Source organism: Trichosurus vulpecula, chromosome 9 (assembly GCF_011100635.1).
Source record: "Trichosurus vulpecula isolate mTriVul1 chromosome 9, mTriVul1.pri, whole genome shotgun sequence".
NCBI classification, from domain to species: domain Eukaryota; kingdom Metazoa; phylum Chordata; class Mammalia; order Diprotodontia; family Phalangeridae; genus Trichosurus; species Trichosurus vulpecula.
Genome location: NC_050581.1, coordinates 78946009 through 78959743, shown reverse-complemented (window position 1 = coordinate 78959743; position 13735 = coordinate 78946009). Strand labels below are relative to the sequence as shown.

At 41.1% G+C, this 13735-nt stretch overlaps 1 protein-coding gene across 1 annotated transcript in view; it reads right to left on the bottom strand.

The window, feature by feature from the left end:
• Window positions 1–13735, bottom strand: part of GSG1L (GSG1 like) — a 344786-nt gene that overhangs the window by 255664 nt on the left and 75387 nt on the right. The window contains exon 2 of the mRNA XM_036739585.1: window positions 7765–7812. Coding sequence (XP_036595480.1) covers window positions 7765–7812 — 48 coding nt within the window. The remainder of the gene's footprint in view (window positions 1–7764; window positions 7813–13735) is intronic.

Here is a 13735-nt window from a genome sequence, read left to right as displayed (position 1 = left end):
TCAACAGGCCCCATTCTTCTATTAGACTGCATGCCAAGTTTCATGGGCTCAGCTACCATCTATGTGGATGACTCTAGACGAATTATTAGATGATTATTAGAATCGCAGAATGTCAGAATTGGCAAAGGACCTTCAGATCATCTAGTTTATTTGATAGATAGAATTGAAGTTCCGACTGGTGAATTGATTCATCCAACTTAGTGGCAGAGTTAGCAGAATCTAGGGTTTTTGATTCCCATTGCTATGCTCTTTTCTTAATTATGGTCCAGTTTATAAAATAACAGAGAAAAGACCTTTCCTTGCAGGATAATTGTGGCAATATGAAATTTCTACCAAATGATTTGAACACTTCCAAAATAGGCACAGGGGAAAGGGAAATGGGAAAATATAGCAAAGGGGTCTTTAACTTTTTCCCCCAGGAGGATCAATTTTCCACTTATCCAAGTATAGAAGAGTTGATCTTTGACCCACTCCCCAGCCCAGAATGTAAATACAAGATGTAAACAAGGCATTAAAATATCTGCCCTACTCTGATCCCTTTGGGATGTGGAAACACCTTTCTCTGATGGAATTAAAAGGAGCAACTTCATGGGACAAGCACATAATCAGATATTCCCTTGTTAAAGCTTTAAGAAGCCAAGCCCTTAGGATGGAAGAATAGTTTGGTGGATTGTGAGCTCAGGAGCACTTTGTGAAAGTCCTGGGGTGGGGGGGGCAGATTTCTCTCTCCCTCCCTTTCCTTTTCACCCAAGTAGCTTTAAAGGGGATTTACTCACTCAGAAAGAGGTACCTCATTCAATAACTAGAGAGTCAGTTGGAGAGGGTTCAAGGCCCAGTTGAAGGAGGAGAAACATACTCTGAGTGGTCATAGATACAATGAAACAGCTACTGGAAGGAGAAATAGGAACCCTGGCAGCAGAGGGGAGAGAGCTGTCTATGGAGAAGAACAGGGGAACCCAAGAAGAGCAGCCTGCTCAGCAGAAATACCGTACCTTAGGAGAGTTGCGTGAGAATCCTATGATGAGAGAAAGGACTTTGAAGTCCTTTATTACCAGGAGTTATAAGTTGCCTTTGACACACAAACACATGCATATATACACACATGTATGTATATACATGTGTGCATATATACACCCACATGTGTTTCACTACCATTGTACCATATTTCAGGCCACACTTTCCACAGATGCTATATATTTCTGGGAAAGTGTACACCAAGTTTATGCAAGGAATGTTTTATAGCTACTAGCTTTCCTATGTCATCTTAGTAAATGCCTTTGCTAAGAGCTAAGTGTGTCCACTGGCTGATTGTTAATGCAAGCATAGTGGCAGGAGTTCATGAACTATAGTGATAAGAGTAAAGATCCATAAGGGTACCCTTTGAATCTGACAATGGTCAATATCTTCCACCAGTCTGCCCCCAAGGAACTCAACCTACGTGAATTAGAGAGTATCCCAGAGGGTATTAGTCAAATTTTAAAATCCCTTTGGGGAACTGAGAGGATATAGACAATGGTAACAAATGGCAAGACACTGACCATTAAAGTTAGTGAAAGTGGCCATTTACCACGAATTCCCTCTTATCCCCTCTTTCTCAACTCCTATCACTCAGATGCTTTCTATCACTAGAGTGCTGATCTTCATGGAATCTAGAAAAAGGAAAGAGATACTGTATCTAATAGAAGTATTCTGGTTGCTAGACAGGTACCTTCTGTGGGGGTGGGGGTGGGGGTGGGAGTGGGGGATCAGCCTCCAGGCTCTACCATCCTCTGGATGAAATTTCCTTCGAGATTATTCAGCTCCCTTTGCTCTGTTTCCAGGCTCACAAAGTAACCTTCTGATGATTAATTCAGTAGAAAGTGAGTATTCCATTTACCTTAATTCAACAAGCATTTATTAAGCTCCTACAAAGGCGCTCTGCTAGGCACGTGCATTTATTAAGTGGGAGATTAGATAGATAGATAGATAGATATACATAAAAAATATAGGTACAGATATGTATCCCTCATTGTATATTAAAGAATTGACATTATGGCTTATAAATATATCTATTGTGAGTTTGTTTAGCATGATTCCATTCCCACAGACTGCATCATGGAGTCAAGGACAAGACAGCTGGTGTGAGACTTAACCTGCTTTTATGCTATCTCTGTCTCTCTCATTCTTATTACCACCCCTCCCATGCACTCACCCCTCCCCCATCTTCCATTCACGTCTTCCTTGTCTTAATGAAAATAGGTGGAACTAACTAGTATAGTCAGTTAAACAGACTCCAATTTGTTCTCATACTACAAAACTCTCTGTCTGGCATTTAAAACCTTTCACAATCTGGCTCCAACCTATCTTCCCTGACTGATTGCACATTACTCCCCTTCATAAACTTTACATTCCAGTCATATTCGAGAACTTTTTGTTTCCCATACATGACATTGCATCTTCCACACCTCTGCCTTTGCACAAGCAGTCCCACCTATGCCTGGAAAGCTCTTCCTCTTCATCTCATTTTAGATTACTTTAACGAACAATGTAGGTGCCCTTTCTTATAGGACACTTTTCCTGATCCCTTCAGTTGTTAACGTTCATGTCCCTCCCCAATCCCATGAAAGATTTTGTATTTATGCTTTGTATATTCTGCATATAATCTATATACATATTGTTTCTCCAAGTAGAATATAAATTTCCTGAGAGTAAAATGGTTTTGTATTTCTCTTTGTGTCTCCCTGTGCCTAGAACAGTACCTGACATATAGTGGATACATGATGAATGCTTGAGGAATTAAAATTACGTTTACTTCTAGGTAGGACAATTGCTACCCATGGACTTCATGAGAGCCAAAGAGACAATCAGAGCAGTTAGGACTGCACCCTACTGTACCTATGCCTCCTCCCAGGAACCTCAAAAGTATTTGTTTCTCCATAGTTCTATCTGCATTTTGTGTCTGAAGAAAATGATCACCTGGACCTGAAGTTACCATATACAAAGACACACATGCTTGACACTGACAACATGACAGTTGCATAGCCTTGGCCAAATCATTTTGCCTCTCCAGACCTCAGTTTCTCCACTGTATAGTGAGGGAGATGGACTATATGGCCTCTAGATCTCTTCCAGCTTAACATCTGTGATAAACGATAACCCTCAGGAATCCCACATCTGCTGCCCGTATTCTTCATGCTGGGCTCGGCAGATGTTTGGCTATGCTGGGTGGGATCTAGTGACTGTGGAGGAGAGGAGCACAGGTGCCAGAAACCTTCATTCCCTTAGGCTAGGTCTCATTTGACAGAGAAACTGAGGCAAATGGTAATAAAAGGCAATGTGATGTAATGGGTACAGCCTTGGACTTAAAGTCAGGAAAACCTGGGAGCAAATCGTCCTTCATATTTTAGCAAAGCAACTCTAGACATGGGTGGGGAACCTGAGGCCTCGAGGCCACATGTGGCCCTCTAGGTCCTCAAGTGCCCTTTGACCGAATCCAAACTTCTCAGGTTTTTGCCTTTTTTTGCATCCTCAGTGCTTAGCACAGTGCCTGGCACAGAGTTAGCATTAATAAGTGCTTGTTGATAGACTGATGTTTCCTCATCAGTAGAAAGGACCCAATTACATCTGAACACTTATCCAACATAGTTGTTTGTTGAGAAGATCAAAGGAGATGAGGTAATTAAAGTGCTTTCCAAATCTTAAAGTAGTGTGTATCAGTTGTTATCATGAATAATAAAGTGTTTCTTCTGTATCGTTGAGCAAATTAGTGAAAAACCCAGAAATTCAAACTCAAATCTATCTTAGCTAGATAAAATTCCCTATGAACAGTTTTAAATCCACAGCTTAAAGGATTTAGGCATTATCGTTAAGTCCTAAAAGTCAAATCACAAGGCCTGGAAAATATCTACAAACTCCTTCACTTTCTCAGGATTCCTTTTTTTTTCTTTTCTTGGCAGGGGGATAGGAATGGAAGGCTCCTACTTCTGATGGCAGATACATGTACATAGGCATGTACTTTTCTTCCAGGTTTGGACGAGTACTGACAGACTGTAGAGCAGCTCAGAGAGGACAGCAAGACTCAGAAACCCACATGCCCAAAATGCAAGCTGTAGGCCTCTTAAACACTTCTCTTAGCTCAAGTCTCTTCAGGGAGCATGAGCTCTAAAATGCAGGTCTCTTGAGAGCCCTGGAGATGAGGGGCAGACCTGAGAGGCCCACAGCTTCACATGAACCTTAAAGAAGGCCACCGCTTTATATATAAAGTGAATAGCGAGAGGGAGTTGATATTAATATCACATTGACACTTCAGATTCAGGAAGTCCAAAGCTGATCTTATCATTGTTAAACTTGCTCCTCCTTCTAACAACTGTCTGTGGCACCACCAATCACCCTGTCTCCCATTTTTGAAACCTGTGTCTTCTCTCACATGCTGTCTTCTCCCTCAGTTTTCACATCCAATCAGTTGCTAAGCCCTCTTGATTGCACTTCTCCAGGCTCTATCCTATCCCTCCTCTCCCTATTCCCATGGCTACCACCATGGCCCAGGTGCTCATCATCTACCTGGACTACTTCAACAGCTTCCCTCTCTAAGCCATCCATCATAATATTGCCAGAATGTTTCCTATATGTGGATATTGATCTGTCACACCATTCCTCTGGTCCCAAATCTTCAGTGGCTCTCCATCACCTACTAAGAAAAATTTAAACTCTTTGCCTGGGACTTAAGGTCTTCCAAAATCTGAAACTACACTACCTTCCCAGTCTGTCATATTACCTCCCTTCACACACTCTATTTACTCCAACAAAATTAAACTACTTTCTGCATCCTGAAAATGGTGTGTACTCTCCTACTGCCCATGCTGTCAGTCAGGATCACCTCTATTCCTTCACCACCCTACCTCCCCCTCTTTACCTCCCAAAAGCCCAACAAGAATGCTGTCTCCTCCACAAAGTCTCCTTTAGGATCCTGAATCCACTAGTGGGTGACCTTTCCCTGTGATCTTCAATTAGCACTTAGCTTTACAATCCTTTAAGGAATGCCCTTAACATATAACTGAATATTATTTGTGTGTATTTGTATCTTACACTCAAACTAAAGTGATAACTCCATGAAGATAAGGGTGGCCTTGCCTAAATGTAGCTCCCTAAGTACCTAGCACAATAAGGGCAGCTAGGTGGTATGGTGGACAGAGTGCTGGACCTGGAGTCAGGAAGACTCATCTTCCTGAGTCCAAATCCAGCCTCAGACACTAACTAGCTGTGTGACCCTGGGCAAGTCACTTAACCCTGTTGGCCTCAGTTTCCTCATGTGTAAAATGAGCTGGAGAAGGAAATAGCAAACCACTCTAATATTTTTGCCAAGAAAACCCCAAATGGAGTCATAAAGAGTCAGACATAACTGAAAAACGACTGTGTGACAACACCCAGCATAGCGCTCTGCACATAATAGGTGCTTCATTTATGTTTACTGAATGTATTGAGAGTAATACTTTGTATCAAACTTTGTATACATATTTATCTGAGTCTATGTCTCATTGCCCTAACTCATCAACTCAATGTCAGCAGACTCTCTCTTAGTGAAACTTTGTATACTCCCTCGAGCCTGATACATTTCTCTGAATAGAAGAGATAGATACATAAGTGTTTGGTGAATGAATGAGTCCTTTCTACCTCTCTCCACTCAACACTGGATGCCAACCTAGCTCAAGTTCTCAGCACCTCTTGAGTGATCTATTGCAGTAACTGCCTAATTAGTCTCTCCCCGCATCCAACCATTTTTAAGTGCTTATTATGTGCCAGGCATTGTGCTACATGCTGGGCATACAAAGGCAGAAGACAGAAGGAGCATGCTTACACCAGGAACGTACAATATATCCACACTTAAGAATAATACATCCAGGATAAACACAAATCTGATACACAGTAGCTGTGTGGCAGCAGAGAAGAGTCTCACTAACAACTGGGGAAATCAGGAAAGGCTTCTTGAAGGAAGTAGTACTTGAAACAATGATCCCGAAAGGGAACTAGAGATTCCAAGAGGGAGAGATGAGGAAGGATGTATTCTGCATATGGGGTACGGCCTATGCAAAGATGTGGAGGCAGGAAATGTAATGTTGTACATAGCAAATGGCAACAAGGCCAGTTTCCCATCCATCTTCCAAACTGCTGCCACACAGATATTCCTACAGCCCAGATCTGACTATGTATATCACTGACTCCCTATGGCCTCCAGGAGAAAATATGAGCTGCCTGGCATTTGAAGCCCTTCACATTCTGGGCCCAGCCTAGCTTTCTAGACTGATTTCCCATTACTCACCCCCATACTCTCTCCATTGCAGCCAAATCACCCTACTTGCTGTTTCCCATACATAACATTCCATCTCTCATCTCCATGACTTTGCACAGGCTGCCTCCCCCCATCACCATGTCTGTAATATAAGCTCCTTGAAGTGAGAGATTATTTCAAGGATGAGGGGAATCCTTTGTGTCCCTAGCAACCAGCATGAGTACACCGTGCATATTGATGCTTAATAAAAGGCTTGTTGGGTGACTGGCTGGAATGTTCTCATTTCCACCTCTTGAAATCTTCAAGGCTTAGCTCAAATGCCTCCTCTCTTGGTCCTTCAGTTACCGGTTCTCTCCCTCTAGATCTTTGAAATCACTATATATTTACTTTGGATGTATTTTGTATTTGTCTGTGTATGTTACCCACTCCTACCTCCAGCAGAACATAAGCTCCTTGAGGACAGAAATTGTTTCCTTTTTGCTTGTATGTCTCCCTTAGGAACATGACAAAAAGCTTGTCTAATAGAATTGAATTAAATGAATAGAAGGCAACCTGTGGAAAAAGTGCTAGATTTGGAGTCAAAGAACCTGGGTTGGATCCCCAGGTCTGCCAAATACTAGCTGCAAGGCCTTGGACAAGTCACTTATTAACCCCTTCTGGGTTTCCTCATCTGCAAAATGAGTCTGGTGAAATACGCCTGTGATCTAACACCCTTCCTATGATCCGGTTCTAAAAGTCTCCAACTCCAAGTCCAGAAATCAAACAGGATGAGAAACACAGACAAATTGAGATTGGGGAAGGAAGTATTTCAACAATACTTATCACCTAAAGGTCTTTTCAACAATGACCCATCTTTGACTACTTAGCTTAGAAAATTACCTCATTGAATACAAAGAAGCTATAAATGAATGCACTGGAAACCACACATCTGTCACTCATTCTGAACTCAGGTCTACTCTTGGCATTTCAATCTTACTTGCTACCTTCCTTTCTCAACAAGGCCCAAGTTTCATGATGAACTTTCAACTGGAGAAGGCAACTTTGAAATGCGAATGTTACAGATGACCAGTGTCAAACCCCCTCTCTCTTTGTCTGCCTTTGACAAGGTAACTGGCCATGCCAATTATTTCTGAAGTTTCAGACAGAAAGATAAAGGTCAGAAGTACCAAGATATACAACAAGGCTGTGCTGGGTTGGTATAATGAGGCTAATCCGAACCAAGAGCTCACGGAAATGGGAAGTATGATGTTAAGAACTCTGACAGGTCCTCTGAGGAATGACAGTTTTTTGGGGTGAAGGCAACTTTGGAATCAAGAAGGTATGGAAGAACATATGTGTATGTGTATATATGTGTGCATGTATGTATGTATGTGTACATATGTGTATGTATGTATATGTGTGTGTATGTGCATGTAAACACACAAAATAACTCAGGAAGTATTCTCCCAACAGAGGACCAAAGGACTACTTTTGCAAAATAGAACTCAGATACCTCTTACCTTTCTCCGATGCTGGAGCCAGGTCAATAAAACTCCGGCATGTTTCACCTTTGAAAAGAAAAAAAGATTGATTTTAGAATCATAAAAGACAGTGCCAAGTTTCTGTCTCTTCCCACTAGCCATTTATCCCCTGGTCTCAAGGAGGCCATGGTCAGTCCAGACTGTGATTTTGATCTTTAACCTAGATAACTTCTTTTAGTTACTATCTCCTTGTAGTAGATTCTGCTTTCTCTAGCCTAAATGCCCTTTTCAAGGAAGGTGTTTGGTCTGGCATCCAAAGTCCTTCCCAATCTGGCTCAAATCTAACCTACCAGTCTTTATCATATATTCCTCTTCACATTACTCTATGCCTTGGAATGATAACTAATGATAATAGCTAGCATTTATAGAGCACTCACCATGTGCCAGGCAAGGTACTAAGTGCTTTACAATTATTCTCTCGTGTGATCCTCACAAACACCCTGAGAAGTAGGTGGTGTTATTATTCCCCATTTTACAGATGAGGAAACTGAGTCAAACAGAGGTTAAAGTGACTTGCCCAGGGTCACACAGCTACTAAGTATCTGAACCCAGATTTGAGCTCAGGTCTTCCTGACTCCAAGGCCAGCACTAGCCATCTAGTTGGACTCCTTGTTGTCCCCTGAACAAATTCAGGGCTTTCTTGTGTCTTTATTTGAATTCTTCTCTATAAAGTGAATGAGACCTCCCATCCTATCTTTACCAACTGATGTCCTACCAACCTTTCAAGGGACTGCTGAAATGCTATTTCCTCTATGAAGTCTTTTCTGTTTCCCCCAGGTGGAAGGAACTCCTCCTTCAATTGATCGCATAGCAACATGTACTCTTCTTCACTTATCTACTTTGTGGTCTTTTTTTTAATCCATAGATGTCATCTTCTTCTATGAGGCTGTATGTAGAGCTTTTGAAGGCAGCCTGCATTAGTAGATAGAATGCCAGATGTGACCTCAAGAGGGCTTCAGTTTGAATCCCACCTCAGGCCCTTCATCACTGTGCCATCCCGGACAAGTCACTTGATATCTTTAAACCTCAACTGTCTCTTCAGACAGTAAGATCTATCCATATTATCACCTTGGGTCTGTTTTGTAAATAACTACATATTGTCTCCCAGATAGAATGTAAGCTTTTGTCCTTCCATTTCCAGATCCTAATACTGTACAGATAATTAATAAATATTTGTTGATTGGTTTCAGATCCCCCCCCCCAAAAAAAGAAATAAATAATAAGATTACCTACTTCATGAAGCTGTTAAAGGCATCAAATGATGTAATGGAAAGTACTTGGCAAAACTTAAGGCACTATATAAATATGAACCATTACTGAAATCAGAAAGCTTTTCTTGTGTGTATTTGTGCCTAGCACAGGGCATAAAATGAGTGCTAAATAAAAGTTTGTTGAATGAGTAAATAATTTATCCCTTAAAATCCAACCAATTTTTGCTCCTATCAATTGTCTATGCTGCTCTCAAGTTCCTCATCCTTGTCTCTTACCTTTCTACATGCTTAGAAACCTGCGTTTCCCGGGAAATCTGTATCTCACTCACAAACATCTCACCTACAAACATCTCTTCATGCAATGATTGTAGCAATCATTGTTTGGGAGGTAGAATTGTTATTCCTATAAGGTATAAATGTATTTTTGATGCAATTAAGGTCAAATTCTATTACCTCACCCTAGTCAGAGGTAGGGAACCTGCAGTCTCCAAACCCATGAAACTTTCTAGTGTGTTGGGTATGGCCTTTTGACTGAGTCCAAGTTTTACAGAACAAATCCTTTTATTAAGGGTTTTTGCTCTGTTAAGTTTGGATTCAGTCAAAGGACCCTACTTGAGGAACTAGAGGGCCACATGTGGCCAAATTCCCCACCTTTGCCCTAGATAAACTCCTCCTAGGATCATAAGAGCTAGAGCTGGGAAAGATGTTTAAGGTCATATAGTCTAATAATCCTTTCATGTTGTTGTTCAGTCATTTCAGTCGTGTTTGACTCTTTGTGATTCTATTTGGGGTTTTCTTGGCAAAGATACCAGAGCATTTTGCCATGTCCTTCTCCAGCTCATTTTGGAGATGAGGAAACTGAGGCAAACAGTGACTTCCTTAGGTTCATAAAACTATTAAGTGTCTGAGGTCAAATTCGAACTCGGGTCTTTTTGACTCCAGGCCTGGTGCTCTATACACTGTGTCACCTTACTGCCCAACCTTTTCATTTAATAAATGAAGAAATGAAGACTAGAAAGGTAGGGAGACTTGGCCAAAGTCACACAAGCAAAGAACAAGGCCAAAATTTGAACCCACATTCTCTGACTCTAAATTCAGTGTTCTTTCCACTATAACATGCTATTTCTCATCTTTCATTCTCACTTCCTTGCATGATTTAAACTCATTAAAATACATCTAATGAGTGAGAATTCTGTTGTAGCTCAAGCAAGTAAGCAATAAGCATGTATGAAAGTTACCCAAAATGGTAGGCATTATACAAGTCACTGGGGACTAAAAGAAGACACTTCCTGCCCCCAATGAGTTTATATTCTACTGTATGATTCAGTACTAGTAGCAATACAAAGTAAAGCAAAAACTACACAGTCCCAATCCAGGTGGAGTTCACCACCAAAAATAACACTGAATCCTAGTATATTTGAGTAATATACTTCTACCAAAGATAGTTTTTCAAATGTAAATTTGAATCATTTTGTTTCTTTTATTCTTAATTCTTTTACTTCATATATTTATAATCACTCATTGGAAAAGAGTAAGAGTAAAAAGAATGGAAGAGAAAGTCTTGTTTAGTCATTTTTCAGTCATATCTGAATCTCTTTTGGGGTTTTCTTGGCAGAGAGACTAGAGTTGTTTGCCATTTCCTTCTCCAGCTCATTTTACAGATAAGGAAACTGAGACAAACAGGGTTAAGTGACTTGCTCGGGGTCACATAACTAATAAGTATCTGAGACCAGATTTGATCTCATGAAGATGAGTCTTATGGACTGCAGATCTGATGCTCTATCCACTGTACCACTGCCCTGAAAGAGCAAGAGGAAGGCCCAAATGACATCAAAAAGAAAAGGAAAAAGGGTAGACAGTAACAAAGAAAATCAGGGAGGCCAAGAATCATTTAAAAAAAAGATTAAAAAATGGAAAGTATAAGTCAACTTTTGATTACCTGTTCAAACAAAGGAGAAAAAGAAGCTTGGTTAGTATAAAATAATGGTTAACCTTCCATTATTTTCCCCCAATTCTATTTTTAGATATTATTGTATATTACTCCCATTCACATACTCTACTCTCCTGTCAAATTGAACTTCCCATGCCCCTAAAGATTCCTGCTCCCTCCCATTTATGCATTTGCATACACTACCTTCATGCCTAGGATGGATTTCCCTATATCTCTGCCTGTCAAAACCTTTCTTTTCCGTTAAGATTCTCTTCAGATGCTACATTTTCCACAAAGCCTTCCTTGATCTGCCCCCCAGCTAGAAGTGATCCCTTCTTCCTCAAATCTCTCATGCTATATCATTTGAACTCTTCCACAGATTTAATCATAGTCTATCTTGTATGAGAGTTATTTCTGTGTATGCTAGTCTTTCTGCTAGTCTTTAAGCTCCTTAGGGGTGTTGATTTTCATCTTTATATAACCAGTGCCTAGGACAAGGTCTTAAATATAGCAATTACTAAACAAATATTTGTTGAATTGAATAATATTTAAAATTTTTATATTTTGTTTGGGAAGTACAGAGAGACACATATACTTGACCACTCACCATTCAATCTTAAGTGCCTTCTAGTTCATCCCCACTCTGGATACAGAAACAAAAAGAAGACGGGGACACCAGTCATGGCTGAGCAGTAGTAAATAGTAGAACTGTGATAAATCCAGTTTAAATCTTTGTTCAAATACCTATTTAATTTTTTCTATCCAAAAAGTTCTACCTATAGTGTCGGCGGCCGGACGGGATGTGCCCCACTTTGGCACCCCGTACTCCCCGACTACCGCCTATCACTCACCCTGCCCTCGGGTCTTCGGACGTCTCCGGCTCCTCTCGGGGGATGCGAGAGGAGAATCACCAGGCAGAACGCCGGAGTCAACAAGCAGCTTTATTGCATGGCGTACCAGAAATCTCACACAAATCCCACTGACCCTCTCTGGGGAGCGCCTTATATTGGGTGTTTCGGGTTGGCTCCTCCCCAGTTCCTCCCCGAGGGTGGAGCTCCTCCAGTAAGAGCCGCCCCGGTACTGACGTGGAAGCCACACGGGCACTGCCGCGTCAGCAGGTCCAGACTCTCTGGCGTCTCACTACCCTCTCGGGGGGCCCAGGCCCAGAGCGCCCCTAACACTATAGAATGGCCATAAAGCTCTGTGAGAGCAGGGACCATTTCATTTTTTGTCTTTGAATACCAGTGCCTGGCACACAGTAGGTGCTTAATAAATGTTTGTTAATTGACTGATCCATAGAAACTAAGAGTCATAGAATTGGAAGAAACCTTAAAAAATCCTCTAGTCCAGTGGTTTCTAAACTTTTTTGACCCTTTGAATTAATTTTCTCCCCTGGTTGGTATCAAGGGATATGGGGAGATGGTTTTTCCCCCAGTGGCACCTGTACAACCGCTGCTCTGGCAGCTATTTGTGGAATAGATTATAGCTACCTGGAAGGGCCAACACTCACCTCAGAAGGGGAAAGATTTTGAGTTTGCACAACTGCAGGAGCTGAAGAAATAAGGAAGCAATAAGTGAAGGGTAGGTGTGGTTATGTTGGAGATAAGTTCCATGGTTGGCTATTGGGGGGAAGATGGGATAAGAACTATCTTCCCACCTTCCTACTGGTTGATCACAACCCTTGCAGTCAAGCTACAGCCTCCCAGGAGGGGGCCCAGATCTCACCTCAGAGACTACTGTTTTATTTATCCCTTTTATTTTTTTAAATGGGGAAAATGAATGTCAGAGAGGTTTGTGGCAATTGAAAGATGAAATAACTGAAGAAACAAAGGTTCAAGTTTCTGAGCACATTAAGCAGTGCATGCCAACTGCACAATAAATCAGGACCAGCTTTGGCACTGAACCCCAAATTCAGAGGGAGACAGATTTTTTATGCATTAAAAAAATCAAATAAGACCTATTAATTAAAAGAAAACAATTAACCAAGATTCAAAATCAGGTAATCTGATTTCTATTTGGAAGAAAGATTAAGGACTTTCTAAGTTGGAAGGGGAATAGTGAACAGGTGCAACTCCGTGAATTAAGAAAAAGAGGTATCCCACTCCCCCCAAATGTCTGTATTTAATCAAAGGAACATGGAAACTTAATCAGAGAGGAACATGGAAACCACAACTGATTGATCATTATGAGGCCAGTTTTCAGATAAGACATATTGGTTGTTTGAGATGTATAATGGTCAGAAAACTCTTTGCATCAGTCTTCGGATCTAATTGGGTTTCTGGTCAGCATAAAGTAGGTCCTTAGTCAAGGATCTTTAAACAGCAGGTACAGTGGGGTCCAGCCTCCCAGCCACACAGAGTTAGGTTCAAACAATGCAATAAGGTTTTCTCCCAATTCCCACAACTGAATAAAATTTTCTCATAAGACAGAAATTGGATTAGACCCATAATTGACTGGAAAGGGAACTGAGCTATCTCCAGAATTGAGTCACAAGATGGAGTCAGTGTGGTTCACTCAGTTCCCACAATTAACTTCCTGTTCTAATCCCCTCAAGATAGAGACTTGCTTGAAGTTACAAAATGAGTTTAACAGCCGAGTTTGAACTCAAATCCAAGTGTCTTGGTTGAGTCTATATTCAATGGCCTTTCCACCATAGTATTCTGGTCTTTCTTTTTACTAATCAATCAACACAACATTAAATACTTATGTTCCAGGCACTGTCCTAAGTACTGGGGATATTAAAAAAGTGAAGGCAAGATTTCCAGGTCACATGATCAACAAGATGGAGGACTAGACATTTTCTCTGATC